The 20,613-nt window shown below is 40.7% G+C and overlaps 2 protein-coding genes across 5 annotated transcripts in view; one reads left to right on the forward strand and one right to left on the reverse strand.

Moving 5' to 3' along the window:
* LOC147256061 (myelin transcription factor 1-like) overlaps nt 1-2,199 on the reverse strand; it is a 114,495-nt gene extending 112,296 nt beyond the window's left edge. For 2 of the 3 annotated variants that reach the window (XM_086213965.1, XM_086213964.1), the window contains exons 1-2: nt 2,139-2,199; nt 924-1,039 (exon numbers count right to left, since the gene is read on the reverse strand). In XM_086213965.1, coding sequence (XP_086070091.1) covers nt 924-1,035 — 112 coding nt within the window. In that variant the 5' untranslated portion in view covers nt 1,036-1,039; nt 2,139-2,199. The remainder of the gene's footprint in view (nt 1-923; nt 1,040-2,138) is intronic. The other variant, XM_086213963.1, reaches the window with a different exon arrangement.
* Nucleotides 2,200-4,453: 2,254 nt separating this feature from the next.
* On the forward strand, nt 4,454-18,720 carry tbc1d22b (TBC1 domain family, member 22B). Of its 2 annotated transcripts, XM_086213967.1 has the most exons (14): nt 4,454-4,742; nt 10,196-10,252; nt 10,542-10,731; nt 10,973-11,132; nt 11,687-11,854; nt 11,940-12,010; nt 12,184-12,312; nt 12,417-12,482; nt 13,758-13,872; nt 14,084-14,190; nt 14,292-14,367; nt 14,470-14,597; nt 14,782-14,877; nt 15,600-18,720. In XM_086213967.1, exons 1-14 carry the CDS (start codon nt 4,687-4,689, stop codon nt 15,726-15,728), a joined length of 1,548 nt encoding a protein of 515 aa, XP_086070093.1. In that variant the 5' UTR covers nt 4,454-4,686; the 3' UTR covers nt 15,729-18,720. The 2 variants fall into 2 exon arrangements, with proteins under 2 accessions (XP_086070093.1, XP_086070094.1); XM_086213968.1 differs by lacking the exon at nt 10,196-10,252.
* Nucleotides 18,721-20,613: the final 1,893 nt, after the last annotated feature.

Genomic DNA, 20,613 nt, shown 5'->3' on the forward strand with positions numbered 1-20,613 from the left:
GACAGGTGGTGCGATGACAATGACTGGTTCAAACCCAACATGGGGACTCACTGTATGTTGTACTTTGACCTGGCAGTGATGTGTGTCCCTCTTCAGTGGAGAGTTTTCTGGGCGGAGTGAGGTTGCTGTCAGAGTGAACAGGAAGTGGCAGCAACTACAGCGATGAGTTGCAAGGGAAGTTTTATTTTGGGACAGCTAATTGCCCACCCTTGCTCCAAAAAACATGATGATGTCACCATCCATTGGTGATGTTTCATTATGACCACCATCATATCATCCCTGCTTGAGATAATTGCCTGACTCCTTTTATGACAATTTTTTTTTTTTTGCCTAAATCAACTCCTCCTGATATTTTGTCTCCAGTTTTTTTGTGTCTTCTGAAAAACTGTTAAAAGGCGATTAGGCGATTATTGTAAGAAGGTGACGACATTCAAATTTAGAAGACGTCACCCACCCAGGTCAAAGGTCAAGGACACTGGGACGGAGACAAATTGATGCAGTATCACTAGCTTTTAAATACTAGCATTTAATTACAAAGTGTCCCGCACAGACTGTATTTGAAATGTCAAATGATATTCTTTTGACATCGCTGTTAAAATGCATTCCTCGATAATAGAGGGTTCACTCTGCCTTTAGATGTATAAGTACCATTTTGTATATAATAGTTGTGATGGATCACCGTTAGCACGGTTAAAAATATGCAGTCTTGCTGCCATGCCAATGAGCCCACTGACACATGCAGAGTCAGTTATACAAACTTATGTGTTCTTTGTGATTCAATTATAATCATACAGAGTTTTGTGAGGGCCAGAAGGTCAGGAGGTGAGGTGAATGAACTTTTATCACCACATGTAACTTATAATTAAAGAAGCTTGCAACCTCTTAAAGACATTTCCTCACAGGCAGCAGCATGGCCTTCCTACCTTTCTCAGAGAATTCCCGATCCTTCATGGCCTGGTCACACTCAAATTCTCTTAGCACAACTATCGATGACCCCTTGACCTTGAGAAGAAGAATTCGGCTGTACATCACCATGTGCCTGAAGAAAAAAAAAACGAAAGGAAAACCATAGGGTTTGTGTTCTAAAACACCATAGTGTTGGTATTTTCTGGACAAATTACAAAACATTTCACAGTCTTCATCAGGGGGAAAAGATTTTCTTTTCTTTTCTTCAATTTGTCGCAAAAAAATAGACGAATATCCAAAGCCCATGACGTGAAAGAAAACACAACTTACCTTATTGGACAAAAACTTTCACTTAAAGTCCAGCTTCAAAGTTTGTCTGACTTCAAAAAATAAACTTTTCTTCAGATCTTTTCAGCATCAAGTCCTCATTGCACTCTCTAAAGTTTCAGAATGACTGCACAGTCAGCACGGTGACAGGACCACAGAAGGAAAAGTTCCTCTTTCTTAAAAAAAAAAAAAAATCCTGTCTGCGTGGTTTTGTCGCCACTTAAGCATTCAGGAAGAAGAGTCACAATGCTGTCCTTTCAGGGGTGAGAGGGAGAGCAAAAAAGGGGGGGGGGTCACACAAACCAAAATATAGCTGGGGGGCTTCAACTCCTCACTCTATGTGTCATAAGAAAAACTACTTGTGCATTTATTTTGGAAAAACCCACTGCAAGTCTTGACTGTATTTTACAAGGACATAAATAGCATCAGGGTTTGAGTAAAGAATCACGATATCTCCTATCAGAAATAAACTCATTAACAGACTTTGTTGAGAGCAGGAAAATTAAAGTAAAAAGAAAGTGTTGTTTATCAAACAGTTGTGCCCCCAAGCAACTCCAATGGTCCCACACACAGCTCTCCATTGTACTGCCTTGTGACTCTATTGGTGTATCTCCTCTCAGCCTCCTCCTTTCACACCAAAGAATTGGTCACTCTAAAACAGAGGCAAGAAGTCACAAGATTTGCTTGAGGCAATGAAGTCTCTCTCTCTCTCTCTCTCTCTCTCTCTCTCTCTCTCTCTCGCTCCTCTTTCTCTATCTCTGAAAAAAATATTTCAACCGCATAATCCTCAAAAATGTGTGAACGGAGCTATTCTCCAAGAGGTCCACAATACACGTGTGTTCCCAGCAAGTTGAAAATACTACTGATAAACAACAGATGACAGTCACCCAAATAGAAACTCTCACCTGGATTTCTGTCAGTTGAAGTTCGTTGGATGCCGGAGGCGATGAGGACAGGTGGGGGGTGGGGGGGAATACTGCAGTGATTTCCCTAAACAAACACACAGGAGTGCATCTGGGATTCAAATGCAGATAGACATGTAATATGAAACTAAGTCCTGTCCCTCTATTTGACTGCATTTAAATAGGACACAAGCATTTCCAAGCATTTGGTCTTTGGTTCAAATACACAATCACATTCACTTTCATTGAAACTAATGAAATAGTTCAACAACAAACAACAAACATTTTGGTTTTATTTCAGTGACAACACCATCTTCATGGAAACAATGCCTGAATGTTTGCTGTCAGCAATTGGTTGTTGATTTGAAATAAGCTGCACTGATGGGAAACTCACTTTCCCAACATTTACAGTAAATAAGTGGTGGTTGAACTGGTTTCAGTTTCTCTGGAACACGAGCAGAGGATGCTTGCCCCCTTGTGGACAAAGTCTTCACATGCAGCATCTGAGTTCAAAATAAAGTATTGAATAGCATGTTGTTGAAGAATAAGTGAGCAAATAAAACGAGTCACATGCACAAGAAGAGGTTTGATTTGTTTAAGTTTTGTATAGCTTGCAATAAATAATGAGTTTATTTCAGCTCAAGTGTTGATTTTTTTCCTTTTTGTCCTTTTCTAAAACTGATAAGCATTGTGTTCTTCTGGACAATTTTTTCCAAGACAAGCTGTTATCTGTTTCATGTGTGCCCTATGCACGGTGGTGCAGTGGTTAGCACTGTCGCCTCACAGCAAGAAAGTTCCAGGTTCAAGTCACGGCTCGGTCACGGGATCTTTCTGTGTGAGCCTGTGTCGTGTTGTTCACAAATTTTAGAGCTGGAAATGTATCAGTCAAAATGAGAATTGGAGTGAAATGCAAAAGTGTGATATTAAATAATGTAGTATTACATAATAATCAGGCAAAACAAAAAATGTACTGAAAATGCAAAAAAATATGTGTTATTTGCAAATATTTTGCCATTTTAAAAAAATGGACAAAAAAACATCGATTACAACTACTTCTTATAAGAGTATTACTAACACATCTTCTCCTACTACTACTACTAGCACACAACTAATAATAATAATAACAAAAGTAAATCATGACCCCCACTTGCTGACTACTCCAGCAATAATGTGGTGTGTACTATACACACACACACACACACACACACATATATATATATATATGATTTTTATTTAAATGGCGGCACTGTGGTGCAGTGGTTAGCACTGTCGCCTCACAGCAAGAAGGTTCTGGACGCGAGAACGGGATCTTTCTGTGTGGAGTCTCCATGTTCTCCCTGTTCCTGTGTGGGTTCTCTCTGGTACTCCAGCTTCCTCCCACAGTCCAAAGACATCAAGAGGGGACGAGGCTGATTGATACTCTAAATTGACTGTAGGTGTGACTGTGAGTGTGAATGGTTGTCTGTCTCTATGTGTTGGTCCTGTGATGGACTGGAGACCCGTACAGGGTGAACCCCACCTCTCGCCCATAGCTGCTGGGATAGGCTCCAGCCCCCCCCCCCCCCCCCGCGACCCTCAATGGGAATAAGTGGAGGAAAATAGATGGATGGATGGATGGATGGTGTGCCCTATGATGGAGTCAAGAGGTCACAGGTCAGGTGTCACATCAGCAGCTGAAAGCGCAAGACCAAAGCCTGGCAAAAAAAAAAAGGATAAATGAGCACAAGACCAAAGCCTGGCCAAAAAAATGATAAATGAGATGCTACTGCTGCACAGAGCTATGAGGCCCCCACTGTAAGGATGGATCAATAATCAATACAATATTACCATTTCAATTTTTACAATTTTTGACTGTTTTTGCTTTATAGTAAACTGGCGAATCTTTGGGTATTTAATTTGTATTTGATAACATCATATTGAGCATTTTCCTTGTTTTTGCAATATTTTATTGACAATTCTTGAGTCATTGTTATCACTCGATTTACTGCTCATTCATAAATTGTCAGGCTACCCACCTGCTTGATGAAGCCAAGCTTGACAAACTTGACAGGTGAGAGATAAACATCGTAGTGGGATCCTGCTGTCAACTCTGCCTCCGATACTTCCTCCAAGCATCAACACGGTAACGCCCCCCACTCCGTATACATACACACACACACACACACACACACACACACACACACACACACACACACACACACACACACACACACACACACACACACCCTCCCCATATCTCAGCAAGCATCCCGAGCCGTCGCTCCACCACCAGCTTCTCCGATTGGCTACTTTCTCTGCACCTGTTCGGCCTTCCCGCCAATCACACACTTTTGCTCCGTGTGCTCCAAGATGGCGGCTTCCAGTATTCTGTTTCACACATCAGCGCATCTGAAAGGAAAATAGTATTATCTCCCGGTCGTTTCAACTCGAGCGGTCGAGACCGAGGGGACTGAGCTGTCACCACTGAGACTCGGAGAGGGATTCTCCATGGTTTGCTGGTGTACTGAGCCGGTCTCGGTATCGGCCTGAGAGGTGGTTGCCTTATCCGAGTATGGCCACCGAGAACAGGATCAATTTTTGGAGGAGAAACGCTAAGGTTCCCGGAAGGTGGGTGTTTGTATCTCTGTTTTACTCGCGGGTTCCTTCAGTTTCAGGCGGATGTTTCGTAACTGTCACTGAGCTCGCGACCATCACCGTGCCACAGTAACAGCCCACTAGCTTGTAACAACTCCTCACAAGCACAATTACTAGCATAACGTTAGCACTTGATTTTCAAAGTTTTGCTGTTAGTCGTTAACACTATTGGACCTGTTGTCGCTGTGAATTTATATTCGTTAACTTGAGGACTTTTCCAGGCTACACACCGCCTTGTTTCGGTGTTTGTCTTCATAATAGCCTCCAGCTGGCAGAGTCAGACCCGCGTCTCTTTGTTCTGGGCGGTTTCTAGCGCTGTAGGTGGAGGTGTCAGCTCTCGTAGTACATGCTAGAGAGGGGACGCCGACTCGCATCACATGAGTCATCTCAAATCTCTTAGGTCATCACCTCTGCGTAGCTGTCTGTCGCTACGAATGCACCGAGAAACATCTGTAATTGTGGCACTTTTCTTGATAACCCAAAGTTTACCCTTAAAAAAAAAAGTGGCCATTTGTAGTGTAAATCAGAAACCTATGTTTAAGTTTTGCATTGTCCAATACGCAGTTGGCCAAAGCTTGGCCTGGGGCCCACCAGATGGTTCATATTAGAAAGTAAAAAGAAATGACTTGCTTGTTATTAAAGAGAATGTAATCGCTCTTTAAATTTCTTTAATTTTTGTGCGGTAAAAACTACTTTAATTGTGTAAGGTCCCTTATTTATTCGTTATTTGATGCGACAGCAGAGTGACACTTTGTGCATTATGTCAATTAAAAAACAAAAAAGAAGAGATAATGGTCCGGGGGCAAAAAAATTTTGAATAATACAATATGTGTTTTCTTTTGCCTGCAGCCAACATTTAGTTTGACTCGGCCCTCCAAAGGGAAGAGGCTTAGGTACCTCCTCCTTGTACTGTAGGAAATTATTACGAGCTTTCTTCATCAGTTTTTGATTAAAACAGGGGTTACTCAGATTACCCAGAAAACAATTCAGATTCATCATTCCTACAGTCATGCAAACTTGAAAAAGTTCTTGGAAACTAGCAATTTCCAGGCCTGGAAAACTTTTAGAACAATAAATAAGACAAGAATTTTTTTTGGGGGGGGGGTGGTCATGAAAATTTTGCTTCTCAAATACCTGTATATTACAGTATATGTGGTTCAGTTAAGATCAACTGAGGAAAAATCAGTTTAGGTTTCCTTGATTTGACTTAAATACATGTTGTTGTAACAAACCACAAAGCTTGTGCTCCATCTCCATCATTTTCCTAAAGAGTATGAAAAAGATACTAACCCTGAAATATTAACTGCCCCACATGGTTTGAGTATTATTAAGCAGAGACCATGTGATGGTTATGAATAGATAAACATCTATGATATGAAAAAGATATCATAAGTTATATGTGGCAGAAGTTCCATTTGCTGAAAAGGGTAGCATAAAGATAAGTCACAAGCTTAACTTTATGCAACCAGTTCAACAAACTATGTAAATATGTGAGTATGATGACATCTTGGTAAAAAGGCACGGGCTAAATAGTATGAAATATGGCAGAAATATTCAGTATAGGATAAAGTAAACAATTGCGTTGACTAGTCTTGTCTCGATTAGTGTTGCACGTTTGAAAAGAATAAAGTAAAATAAAATAAAAACTACCAAAATATAATGGTGGGATTGTTGTGGGGATCTGTAAACAAAAATTAGTTCTTATGTCTGTGACATATGATGTGTAAACCGAATGTTTCGTCACAGCACAATATTGGAAATGGTGTTCTTATACCTTATTAGCATATATATATATAAAAAATATGACATGTTTCAGTAATTTGAAGGTTGCAGTAGGCCATTAGTATTAAGTGATTTTGATTAATTGTGCAGCCCCACTCTTTACCCTTACTCTGCCTTTACTTTTATTTTCCTCTGATTACACAACTTGCGTAATAGAAAGTGTTAAATCATCAGGTTTCATAGATAAGAAGTATCTTTCAAGGACTTCCAGTGCTCCCAGTTGTGTCCTGCCATGGCCCCATATGCAACTGCATGGCAGAGAGTCTGTGCATAAAGAAGTCGCCAGTGTGTTTGGGAAATCTGAGAAGAGAGGATCCCTGAGGAAAGGGCGTTGTTGTCTTTGTCAGTCAGACACACACACACACACACACACACACACACACACACACACACACACACACACACACACTCTCTGATCTCTCTCAAACCAAAGTGGGTGGAAAGGGTGGAAAACCAAACACAAGCATATGTTTGAACGGGAGAGCCAGCAGCTCGTCTTGCTGCCTACTCTGGAGCTGCTCCTGATAAAACCAGTCTTAGGCTGGTAAACATGCCACTTTGACACTGCCAGATCATCAGCAGGCCCAGTTCTAAGCAACCAAGCTTACTTAGTTTATTTATGTAAATGAGACCAAGGAGGTTGTCATCTTTAGTCTCAGGTGTGTGAAAACACAGTTTGACAGGCACATAGTAGTGGTAATATTTGTTGTTGCTTCTTGATGCTCACGCAAAAGGCACTGCTACTTTCAATTAATTATCATGAAGAAAATGTGCCACACTGACAGACAGCTTTTTAGATAAATAATGATACTGAAAAATTTAGAATTGGTCTTTGATCCAGATGTGTAGACAGGAAACTAATGAAAAGTCTCAGGCATCCACAAACAGCCGTCTGGTGACTAAACAGGTAACAAGCAGGTAATAATTTGTTTTAGTGATGTAAAAGTTACCATTTTTATCGGGATCATAACAGTAAGATCTGTCAATGTTTATTAATATCATTCAAATTTGAATTATCATGATTACTGTGCGGGGCAGCATGGCTCAGAGGTAACGTGGCCGTCCAGCAACCAAAGGGTCGCTGGTTCCCCATGACCCTTAAATACTGTCAGACCATCCTGCAGCAACCACAGTTAACAGCACCAGTCCACCAGAGATGCAGCCTGCCATGCTGAATCATTGTTCTGTATTAGCCTCCTCACAAAAACTAGCAGGAAGTCCAAAGCATTGCAGAAGGCAGAATGAAGAAGTAATGACGGAATCCTGGGGATATTCCAGCCTTCCAAGGCAACTTCATCAAACGTGGGCCTATTTTGGTTAAAAGTACCGAGAAAAATTACACTGAGTTGCCAACAGCTACGCAGGAATGCTGATTTAACGCATGTCGGGTCAGCATGTGTTATGTCAAAGGAATAATTTTCTTTGTAGTAACTTAGCAGTAATCAGCCGTGCACTGCGCGTAGTGATTCAGTACATAGGATTTGCAATGAATGCTGTATCAGTTTGAATCTTTCAAGAAGCCAGTAAAGTTCCCTAAACTGCACGCCGCTTTCCCTGTCTATTTTGTTGATGAGAACACAACAGCATGTGATATGTGGAACTTGAGCGAACATTTCATGGTTTGTCTAACCTGCTAATAACTTTCCAATATTTTAAACTGAAGCTGTCAGCTTACATAACTCATGTAAAATATCACCGCAGTCACTGCTGCAGGCAGCTCTTTACATGCTGTATTTTACCAGTTTTAGTAGCAAACATCCATGTTATACTAGGAAGATTAACTTCAAGATAGTATAGATAGTATAAGTGATGACAGTTGTGTAGTTAATTCCTGCAATATTATATCATTTAATCTGCATTCAAGTTTGAATGGTAGGAAAATTTGATATCACAGGGATTGTAATCAAAATTATCGCAATACTCTTAAAAGATGAAGGAAAATGTCTTAAAAACAGGAATACACTCAATCAGATAATTTCACCAAATTTTGTGAACCTATTAAATCCACAACAGCACATCGCACACTTTGCGAAAACATTAAAGTGGCAACACGACGGTGTAAAAGAAAGAAAAAGAAAAAAACGGACTTCAAGTGGCCCATAAGCAGACTCTGCTAATATACATAGATAACTCTTATAATTTTGGTCACAATAAACATGATGTGAAATATTTCGTGAGTTACATCTGGAATTAGTTTACAAGATAGTAGCTGATTAACTTTGCTTAAGTTGTAACATGACTCCTTACTGAAGCCATTATACTTTTTTTAAGGTTTGTCACAGCCCCCTCTTCTCCACTGTGGTATTCTCCTCCAGTGAGCATGCTACTGCTGTTGGCTTGCACATGAAGAAGCAGGAATCATGAAGGGAGCGCTGTGGGCACTTTGGCCTCAGTGTCAGTACAGCATGTTGCTGCCATCCTACAGGAGAATGCGTGACTGCGTCAGCTTTTGGTCATCACAGAGTCAGAAGGAGGCTGAACATTAAGATTCCTGCATCCGCTGAACATAATGTACACGGCAGGGTGGTGAGGAATACTGGAGCTATGCAAGCTGTCCCTGAGCTCTTTACTGTAAAGGGGAGGACAAGAGAGGCTGCACAAGTGGGAGGGAGGTGCAATGTGTTCAATTGAAGGGAGGAACTGAGAGAAACTCGGGATATGAGGCTGTGTTTATACTTGGCACAGTGTGTGTTGCAGCTGCCCTTGCAGCTGTATGGCCCTTGTTTTCTGGTCTGTCAGGATTTATCCCCAGATTAAATTTTCTGCCAATATTAGATTTTTTTTGAGTAGTCGTTTACATTTACAAAATTGATCCATTTCTGATATCTCTGTTTACATCTGCCGAATGTTTGAAACAACACACATGCACATACAGTGGTTCAATTACTAAAACACAGAAGTAAAACAAAACTCATCGCGATGGACAATATCAATATCGTGGGCGGCATGGCTCAGGGGTAGAGAGGCCGTCTAGCAACTGAAGGGTCGCTGGTTTAATCCTCAATCCCGGTGACCATGTCGAAGTGTCCTTGAACAAGATACTGAACCCATAATTGCTCCTGATGAGTAGGTTGGCGCCTTGCATGGTAGCCTCCACCATCAGTGTGTGTGTGTGTGTGTGTGTGTGTGTGTGTGAATGGGTGCTTTGAGTGCTGCTAAGGTAGAAAAGCGCTGTATAAAATTAAGATTTACCATCACTTTTCCTATTCTGGTGATAATCGGGCTATAGTCCTATAATATAGTCAATAATCCACCCAGAACATGTTTTTTGCCTTTCAAGTGCTCACTAATCTTGAGCTCTGGCTTCTGAAAGAGGCAAAAACATATACTGAGTGCGAATGCTTCTTTAGAAATCGGAATAGATTGTGTCACACTTGTCACCACCACACCGGATACATATATAATGAACACTGATGTGATTTTCCGTACCTAATCATCATGTTCATATACACAAAAAACAAACAATAGATTGATCAACTGTAGTAACTCTGCTTAACTGCAGAAAGAACGTTTTGGAGAAACAACACAGACGATTACGGTCGGACGATAAGTGATAAGTAGGTCTGACTGTCGGGCAAAGACCGGGAGGAGTTATCCGTCTTTGTGCACAGAGGTGACAGCGTTTCACTTGTCATCCTCCACAGTGTACAACCAGTATATGGGGCACAGCATCCACCTCTCGACCCACGACTACGACGCACGTGAGTGCTCAACACAATTGGACTGCATGCTGCCGTGTCATGCACATGGAAGCTTTTTATTTGTGTCACTTTGGTTCGCAGTCAACATTATGACATGCCGTTAGTGGGACATAACATATAAATACATTTACATTTTGTTACGTGAGAATTTGTGTTGGTCTGTTTTGTGTTTTTTTTTCTGTCTGCCCATCTCATTGTGTTCTATGTATACAAATGCAAAAATGGGAAATTTCTTGTTTTTTTTTTGTTTTTTTTAAGTCTGTTGGATCTCTCATCTGTCTTTCTGCAGATACCCCAAAGACACAAAGCTCAAATTCAACAATGTCAAGTCTAAAAAGGCGTCTAGCTTCCACGAGTTTGCGCGCAGTACCAACGATGCTTGGGACATTGACGATGAGGAGGACGAGGATTTCCTGGGGACTTCGGCCCCTTCTTCATCTCTACCATCAGGCCAGCACGCTACATCCATACAGAACCAGGTAGCCATGGGATCTTAGATAAGTTTGATCACTGACTGGGTATAAAGAACTGACAGTGTCACTCTTAACTTGTGTATTATTTGTATTTGGCGTGATTGTGTTCATTTGACCAAACTCCCTCTTTTGATGTAAGGATGTGTCAAAGTGTTATTAACTACAGTGTTATCATCACTGAGAAATTATTAATGATTCAACACGAAGCCTGAGACACCAATCGGATCATTTTCTTTTGTCCACACAGAAGCCGAATCAGCCCGGTGATGGAACGTCACACAGAGTGGCAACTCCCAAGACAGATGGTCCAAATGTGCGGGAAATGCTGATGGAGGACATCGAATGCGAGCATGTTAACGGCAAGGTTGTCAAGTCTAACAGCGAGGCCCTCCTCAGCACGTCCGCAGGTATGTGGTCACTGGACATTAATAACAAGTGAGCAGCTTATTGTATGATTCACAGAGGAGATAAGAGGAGGGATTCATAGAGGAGAGGCTTTGTACTTCACGTAGGACTTGTTGGATTACATCAGGCCCTCTAGTCTGAGGTTATACCCATTTATTCTCCTCTTGGATGGGGAGTCTTTTTTTGTTAACAGGTTTTTGTGAATCAACATATGGGAGTCCAGTTACTGGAAAAAATAGGCCTATGTAACAAACAGAGATGACAGGATTGTCAGGAAAAACCGAGAAGGGAGACAAGGGAATTCTGTGTCGAGGGGGTAATGTAACATTAATAAAATCACTAGAGGGGCAAATAAGGTATAAATATACGGCACAGAGCGATACTAGCTAAGCCATTGAATATAACAGTATTAGCAATACATATTCATTTATATCATTACTTTATAATTTTCCTGTAATCTAGTCAAAATCAGTCATTCTAAATCTCATCTTTTACCTCAGGATTTATGCTTGAAATCTTATTTGATTTCCTCACTTTGCTTGATGGGCTCCCACAGTTCGCTCCACACTGCAGAAACAGCAGTCGCTCCCAGTTCGCCCCATCATCCCACTGGTGGCTCGCATCTCAGACCAGAATGCATCAGGGGCACCGCCCATGACAGTGCGGGAGAAGAGCCGGTTGGACAAATTCAAGCAGCTGCTGGCCAGCCCCAACACTGACTTAGGTCAGCCAGACACTCGGATAGTGAAGAAGTGGGGTAGTAGTGTGCTTATTGTTCACCTGTTATATCTGACATGGTTTTATTTCAGATGAACTCCGGAAGCACAGCTGGTCGGGCATACCAAGAGAAGTTCGGCCAATCACATGGAGGCTTCTTTCTGTAAGTTTCACCATATGCAGCTTTCTATATGCTCTGCTCAGAGTCTGGGCTGCTTGCCTGGGGTTTTTATCCTGAAGGGCAACCTTATCTGGTCTTTATCTCAAATGGCTGACTTGTTCATTTTCTCTGGCCTCTGTGAAAACTTGCTGTCCTCTCTGCCTGGTCTCTGACAGGGCTACTTGCCAGCCAACAAGGAGCGTAGAGAGCTGGTGCTAAAACGGAAGCGAGAAGAATACTTTGGCTTCATTGTTCAGTATTACCACTCTAGAACAGACGAGCACTATAAAGACACATACCGACAAGTAATACTCAAGTTACACTTGCACATAAGGCTTTAGACTACTCAAGTCAGTGCACAATACCATTATAATAAATAAAACTTGTTCATTTCATCTCATCTTGGTAGATCCACATCGACATTCCCAGAACCAACCCTCTGATTCCCTTGTTCCAGCAGCCTGTCGTACAAGAGGTAAGATTGGAATTACCAGTTCAGTTGAAGGAATGATGGGGATTTTTATTTCTTTGTTCATGTCTCATCACTGTATTTGAAACGTCAGCACTGACTTTACTTATCACAGACAGGACCTAAACATTAGGAGGTAACATCACCCATCTGCCCTTAAACACAACTTCAAGGTTCCAGGAACCTCTTTTGCTCCACTTTTAAGTAGTGGAGATCTGTGAGGTCAACCTGTGCTCAACATACCAGTTAGGCCAGTGTGTCCTGTCCTGATATGGGTAGAAGTAGGGAATTTAGAGACATATTGAAGCAATAGATAGTCTCTCTCTCTCTCTCTCTCTCTCTCTCTCTCTCTCTCTCTCTCTCTCTCTCTCTCTCTCTCTCTCTCTCTCTCTCTCTCTCTCTCTCTCTCTCTCTGGAGATATATATCTATATCTATATATAAAAACCTTTCAAGCAGGATCAGATTTAGTAATTGAAAGTGAAACCTCAGGAGGTTTATCACAATCCACCATTGAAGAATTCATAATCGTGCAACATCTCAACACATACTCCACACATACTCAGCACATAAAATATACAACATGTGTGATTTACAACTGTGTGATTTGCTGCATCATCTGCAGGAACTTGTATCAAATTACTGCACTACAGGGAACCTCAATGTTCAACAAAAGGGAACTTAACTGAGAGTAGCTTGTTCCTCAAAAATATTTTTTTTTGGGGGGGGGGGGGGTTCAAAACACCAAAGATGTGTGTCCTGATATGATAAAATTCAAGCCTCATTAATGTTTCTTAATATTGAGCATTAGTGACTTTCAGTGGACTTTAAATTATATGACCATGTTAATTTTATACTTGTACAGTTTTTGTGTTTTTTGGGATTTAACTCACAACAGCTGTTCAGCTGATGCTTTTCTTTTGTATGTGCTGTGCATGATGCTTGATATTCATTTCTAATATATTACCCACCACGCCCGGCCTCCAAGCTAAAGACATAGCTAATGCACATAGTGCTGGGTTACAGTACTTAATGATTTTGACTCAGTTTTCAGCTTCATTGAATAAACGTAATGCAAAATACTGCGTGCACTCACATCAACAGAATAGGTTTATAAAATGGAGTTTAATCTATCAGAGCATCAATACAGAGCTCTCAATTAGCCATTGATTATGTTAATGATTATATCTGTGGAAGTGAAAGTGGAACGCTTGTATTGGAGGACTTTTGAGAGTTTAAGGTGAAAAATAAGACGTTTTGTGTCCTTTTCCATCTTTCCTCAGGTGTTTGAACGCATCCTATTCATCTGGGCTATTCGTCACCCAGCCAGTGGTTACGTCCAGGGAATCAATGATCTGGTTACACCATTCTTTGTCGTCTTCCTGTCTGAGTTTGTTAGTAAGTCACTCACAGGGAGCTCTGACATGTTCACATAATAGCAAGTAAGTGTCAGGTGACATGTCAGTTTAGACATTTTTGCTGGAAGATGGTATCCTTTATGTAATGATGCTACGTCTACATCAAAAACATGTGCTCCAGCCAGTCACAATGGAAAGCAGAGGAGATGTCTTAGCTTGTGAAGAGACGACAGTGTTGTTTTTCCTTACAGCGGAGGACATGGAGAACTTCGAGGTGGCTGACTTGCCTCTGGACACTCAGAGAAACATAGAGGCTGACAGCTTCTGGTGCATGAGCAAGCTGCTGGATGGGATACAGGTCCGCTCGCGCACACACAGTCGCACACACATCTCACCGAATACCAAAACACTTTTCTCAGGTGTGAATTCAACATCACTCTCAAACCACTATTGTTTCAGGATAATTACACTTTTGCTCAGCCTGGAATCCAGAACAAAGTGAAAGCCTTAGAGGAGCTTGTCAGCAGGATAGATGGTAAGTAGGTTGTCACCCACTGATTCAACATTCCAGATAGGAGCTACAAAGAGGAAACCCACCATTTTAACTCCTTACCTGTCTGTGTGGTTCTGTCTCTAGAGGACATTCACAATCATTTCAAGAAGTATGAGGTGGAGTACCTGCAGTTTGCTTTTAGGTGGATGAACAATCTGCTGATGAGAGAGCTGCCGCTCCGTTGCACAATCCGACTGTGGGACACCTACCAGGTTAATATATCATTGAATTTGGTCCAGCAGCCACAAACTACCCTACTAAAAAAAAAAGTGGATCATTATTGATATCATACATTAGTTTTTTTATGTAGATTTATGTGTGTGCAGGTTTCTCAGCTTGTAATGTCTGGATGATGGTCAAAGCTTTGCTCTAATTGGCTGCGTTATTGTTCCCCAGGCTGAAGCCGAGGGTTTCTCCCACTTTCACCTCTATGTCTGTGCTGCTTTCCTCATTGAGTGGCGCAAAGAAATCCTTTCCATGGTTGACTTTCAGGTACGCGTGACTTTGCAGTCCCCCAGTTATAATAATATTCTTCAGCACACAATCAAGAAATAACTAGTAGTTTTTGATAGTGGTACGGATGTGTGATAACAAGGTCCTAATTTATTCTACATGATTTTATGGATGGAGCGAAAATCTGTCATAATTGGACTTTCATAAGTAATGTTGTTGTGACATCACACACATGTTGTGACTAGGGAGCTTTAAACACACTGATAACTTGGTTTTGTCCCCTAGGAGAAAGGCAGGTTTGCTCATCTAAGCTAACCTTGAAAAGGACTTCCTGTATATGAAACTAGAATGAATCTTACTGTCTAATTTTCTGAAAACCAAATAAAGAGTTTACTCTTATTTCACATTATTCTAGGTTCATTCTAGGATACTCACTGTTCTCAATTCACTCAAATCTCCCCATTTCCCCTCCTCCCTCCATCTTTGCTTTAACTAACATTCAATACATTACTAATGTTTAACTAAGTATCAGTTAACTTGTATTTATCCACTCTCATCGCAAAGTCCTACTACTTTCAGCAACAGGCTTGAAGATTCTTGTAAGATTCAAATCCTCACAGCCTTTCTTTGCATCTTATACCACATACCTGAACCCATCTACTGTAGTAACAGTAACATGACATTTCTCAAACTGGAACACTATAATAATGGCTGCCTTTCAGAGTGTCATTGTGTAAAATCCATGTTTTGTTGCTCTTCAGGGTCTGTTGATGCTACTGCAGAACCTTCCTACGATCCACTGGGGTAACGAGGAGGTGGGCTTACTCCTGGCTGAAGCGTATAGACTGAAGTACATGTTCGCAGATGCGCCTAGCCACTACAAGAGATAGGTCTGGAGCCTCCGCCCCCCACCCCATCAGAGCAGCACACTAAACTAGACTGTGACAGTATTCAAGATCCAGACCTTGACAGACCCTGATATACTCAAGTGCAGTTTCAGGAGACCTGCACCATACCTGAGCCTCCTCCATAATCCTCCCATATTGATTATGTGAATGCAAAATTTGCTCAATATCACATTGAATTTGGCTTCACGGTGCACCCAGAGCACTCAGTGAATATAAGACTATTTTTCAGTGAGTGTACTGCACTGAATCAATGGACTGTTCCAGTACAAACCTCCATACCTATGCCATCTTGTTTTAGTCATGCAACACTGATTGTTTCTCACATTTAATGTTCATTCAGAAGAACATGCTGTAATATAAAGGGATGATGAATGTTTGTGAGATCATCCTTTTAAAGATAGATGGTATATACAGATTATATTTTTAGCAGATTTGTTTAAGTTATTGTTTTTACAAGGGACGAACTCTTAGCTGTAAACCAGGAAGCTACAATCTATAAAACTTGAAGCCCAATACTTCCATGTAGTTGGACACTGTCAAGCTGTTTTCGGGTTACCAAATCTGCTATGTACAATCATCTAAACTAAAGGCCTCCCAAAATCAGACAAAAAGAATATGCGCCCATAATGGAGCATCCACTTAATTTTAATTATAGAATAATTGACACAAGGTTATATTCTTGGCTTTTAAGTGATGAGTAGCAAAGAGTCGGTTTCATGTTGCATTTCACATTGCGTTTTAGCTAAAAGTGGGAAAATTGATTATGACTCAGTTATAACCTCTGACTCCAGCAGGTGAAACTGTCTGGTGACCTGGTGGTTCATGTAGCTTTGGAACATGTCACCTCAAACAGGTGTGACAGTATTTCATGTGAGTCTATTTCAAATAACTAAGCTACACCGGCTGTTTGATCTTGGAATGCTAAAATCGGTGGCTTCAGTACGGAGGCCCAGAGTGGCAATACAGAGACCATAAAAAATATATGTATGTTGTTGCCATGATGGATATAATTTTTCCCCACAAATTGATTACCATTTGGCCATGAAACACAGCTTGTTCCCGCAGTCTGAGTAATATGTGGCCGTGAAGTAGAAATTGTTCCACAAGGGGATTTACATTGACCATGACAAGTAATTTGTTCCTTACGCTTACACTGATTTATGGTTACAAGATATGACTTGTTCCAACTGTTGAATTAGTTTGTGGTGAGTAGATGTATCTTGTTCCCATACTTGAATTTATTTGTGGCCATGCAGTAGAGCTTGTTTCTCTACTTTGGTTAAATCATGACCATGAACTATAACTTGATCCCATCCTTGAGTTGATTTGTGGTCATGAGAAAAAAACTTGTTTTTACGATTTGATCAGTTTGTGGCCGCAAGATACAAGATATTGTTTAATGAAATTAATCCAAGTATGTGGTATCTTGGGGCCACAAATTAATCAAGTTGTGACCACAAAATATTTTTCTCTGTCTCTATAGCCAGTCGGACCCTCTCTAGATTTAGCTCATTTACATCACAACAGGTGTAGCAGTCCTATGTATGGTCTTAAACTAATAATCTATGAAGTATCTAATTGGATAGATACCAGTGGTCGGTCAGTACAGCGCATTCAGGACTGGTAGTAAATATTCTATTTCAGTTGCAAATATTTGTATCTTCTTTTTATGAGTATAAAAGGTTTTTAAAAGAGTTAAGTACCTTTTGTTGATCACTGTAGGTACCGAGGGAAAGTGACTGGTAGTGAAATATTTAGTCACATCATCCTACTGTACTTGAGTCAGTCCTGTGGACACAGTGCAGCTCAGAATCTATGACGATGCCTTTGTAATGAGTATTTGTAATGTCTTTAAAAGTGCTTTGTCATCATTAATGCTTGTATTATATATTTGTTTTGGGGGTCAGCTTAGGTTGTATCTGTGACTCTTACCCAGTGTGTGACATGGCAGAATCTGAAATATGTGTGTTACTACTCCTCTACCTTCATTACCAGTGAGAATTCTCAGTCAGTATAATTACACTAGAAAGATATGACAATCGTTACGTTTGGTACGCTGAGTTCCATTTTCTTGGTTTGCTTTCCGTGCGAAAATGGAAATGGAGTTAAGTAAATACTAGATGTGCTAGATGCCTAGTGCTTGTGCTGGTCAGGTACCGATGATAATCTGGAACTTCAGAAAACTAATTTGAAAACTGCAATTCTTTTATGTCACTCATCACTTTCCGGTTCTGTTCACGTCCATTCTTGCTTTTGAAACCATCTCTAATCAAGTGAGTGTTAGAGGATGCCTTCAGCCTTTAAGTATGCTTCTTCATTCAGGTGAGCCAACTGATTGTGTTGTTATTTTGTAATATTTTTTCGTATCGTTCACTCCATTCTGTTTTTATGTTGTGAACAGGGTTCGTACAAAAGCTCGAGAGAATGCAAAAGGCTTGATTTTAACTCTTTTTTTTTTTTGAAGGTTTGGAGTATTCTTGGAATACTCAGAGCAAAATACTTTGATTTCCTACATGATCTGGAGATTTTTCTATACTCCTGTAACCTTTAAATATTCAACAGTGTAGTTGCCATATTAGTCTGTCACCTGGTCGAAATCAGTCATGAAATCAAAATTTGACCAGTTGAAAAGCAGTCATATTTTTAGGAACAACTTTAAGACATGTTGCTAAATACCCGGTGAGTCTGAAAAGATTTGGTTTAGGTATCTTGCAAGTGCTTGAGCTACCCTCTCATAAAGCTGTACGAGCCCTGTCATAGGTTCATATGTAGTCAATGTATGCAGACAAAATGAAAATGTGTTAAAGAAGTATAGTTGGCGTGTTCATCAATAGATGCCAAATCTTCATTGGGCCAATACAATCTGTTTAATGATTCAGTAGACGGTTGTTGTAGCCTTAAAAACAGATTCATTAAATGACTGCAGTACCTGCTGTATATTCATTTTTTGTTTATATTAAACGATTGTTCTTCATTTTGTATGGACGTGGGGTTCGTTATTGATCACCATCTGTTGGTTCCATATAATCATGGAAATGTAGGACTTCACAGCAACCAGATGCATTATAAAAACAAACGAGTGGGCCTGATGAATCCTCTATACACATAGAGGGCGGCATGGCTCAGGGGTAGAGTGGCCGTCCAGCAACCCAAGGGTCGCTGGTTCAATCCTCGATCCCACTGACCATGTCAGAGTGTCCTTGAGAAAGATACTGGACCCATAATTGCTCCTGATGAGTAGGTTGTCACCTTGCATGGCAGCCTTCACCGTGAGTGCGTGTGTGTGAATGGGTGAATTAGAAGACACTGTAAAGCGCTTTGAGTGTCGCGAAGGTAGAAATGCGCTACATAAATGGAGTCCATTTACACATCATATTTTCTTTTTTTATAGTTATTTGGAGCCCCAGACAGAGGCCAGTGTCGTCTATATTTTGTTAAAGCTGCATGAGATAACTTTTTAACATCTATCCATCCATCCATCCATTGTCTTCCGCTTATTCCTGTTAAGGGTCACGGGGGGCTGGAGCCTATCCCAGCGACTATGGGCAAGAGGCGGGGTTCACCCTGGACAGGTCACCAGTCCATCACAGGGCCAACACATAGAGACAGACAACCATTCACACTCACAGTCACACCTACAGTCAATTTAGAGTATCAATCAGCCTCGTCCTCTCTTGATGTCTTTGGACTGTGGGAGGAAGCTGGAGTACCAGAGAGAACCCACACAGGAACAGGGAGAACATGGAGACTCCACACAGAAAGATCCTGTGCTGGAGCTGGGACTGGAACCTGGAACCTTCTTGCTGTGAGATGACAGTGCTGACCACTGCACCACCGTGCGGCCACTTTTTAACATAATAACCCAATTTTCTATGTATGATTTCACCTTAGCAAGACCCCCATAAATCATTGTTATGAAATGAGGGCCTTTGGATTCATGATTTTAGAATTTTGGCGTGCTGAATTGTACGCTGGTGGGAAATCTGTTGACGACTGAAATGACACATTTTGTGCGACACAACGTTTTGCTGGGCAAAGTGTTGTCTTGCTTATGTTGTGACACAGCACCTCCATTTTCAACACAAGTTTCCCATCAGCGCATAAGCCGGTACAACTATGAACAGGGTGTCGTATCAAAAAAAACCTTGGAATCTTGTTAAGGCCATTTAAGTCACTGATCTCCAAATCGGTTGAAAAATTAAATATTTAAAGCCTTTTGTCATGCTGCTTAAGCTGCAATTAAGCTAACAAAAAAAAAAACAGAGTATGGCCTGCCAACATTACTAACACTATTAGCTTTAGCTCCTTCTAACAACATCAGCTCCTTGTTGCTTCCTGTCATGGAGTCTCTGGATACAGTAGGCATGATAAGCATAATGACTGCCTGTTTCTGATGGTCATTTGATTTGGCACAAATGCAGAATGCAAATGTACAGGAAGTTCAAGGTAAAATGTGTGATATCATCTAAGTCTTAGCAAATGTATGTATTTTATTGATTGGCCTGCATCTAATTTTTGTAGACAGATTCATTATCCTTCTGTGCTAGGTACAACCTCATGCTGGACACATTCAGGATTTGTTTTTTGTTTTTTTAACTTTGGGTCTTATCTCCACCAGGACTAAAGAAAAAATGATCGAAAAAAATTTGTGTAGGCAAACATTTGCCATTCAGTATGCCATTTATAGGTGCTATTCTTTGTTCAATTGACAGAATAAAAATGTTTTAAAATTTTACGAAAGTAAACAAAAATCAACATATATATACACATACAGTATATATGTATTTGTATATATATGTATGAATGTACGTATGTATATATGTATAAATATAAGTATATATGTGTATATATGTATGTATGTGTGTGT

The sequence above is a fragment of the Aulostomus chinensis genome, chromosome 9 (genome assembly GCF_037954235.1).
Source record: "Aulostomus chinensis isolate RoL2024-O1b breed Wild chromosome 9, RoL_Achi_v1.0, whole genome shotgun sequence".
Taxonomy (NCBI): domain Eukaryota; kingdom Metazoa; phylum Chordata; class Actinopteri; order Syngnathiformes; family Aulostomidae; genus Aulostomus; species Aulostomus chinensis.

What these genes read in the sequence shown, in the direction of transcription:
- tbc1d22b (XM_086213967.1), top strand. Translation starts at nt 4,687, where the DNA reads ATGGCCACCGAGAACAGGATCAATTTTTGGAGGAGAAACGCTAAGGTT. An exon ending in CTACATCCATACAGAACCAG is followed by an intron (nt 10,732 to 10,972) that starts GTAGCCATGGGA and finishes TTGTCCACACAG; the next exon opens with AAGCCGAATCAGCCCGGTGA. An exon ending in TTTCCATGGTTGACTTTCAG is followed by an intron (nt 14,878 to 15,599) that starts GTACGCGTGACT and finishes GTTGCTCTTCAG; the next exon opens with GGTCTGTTGATGCTACTGCA.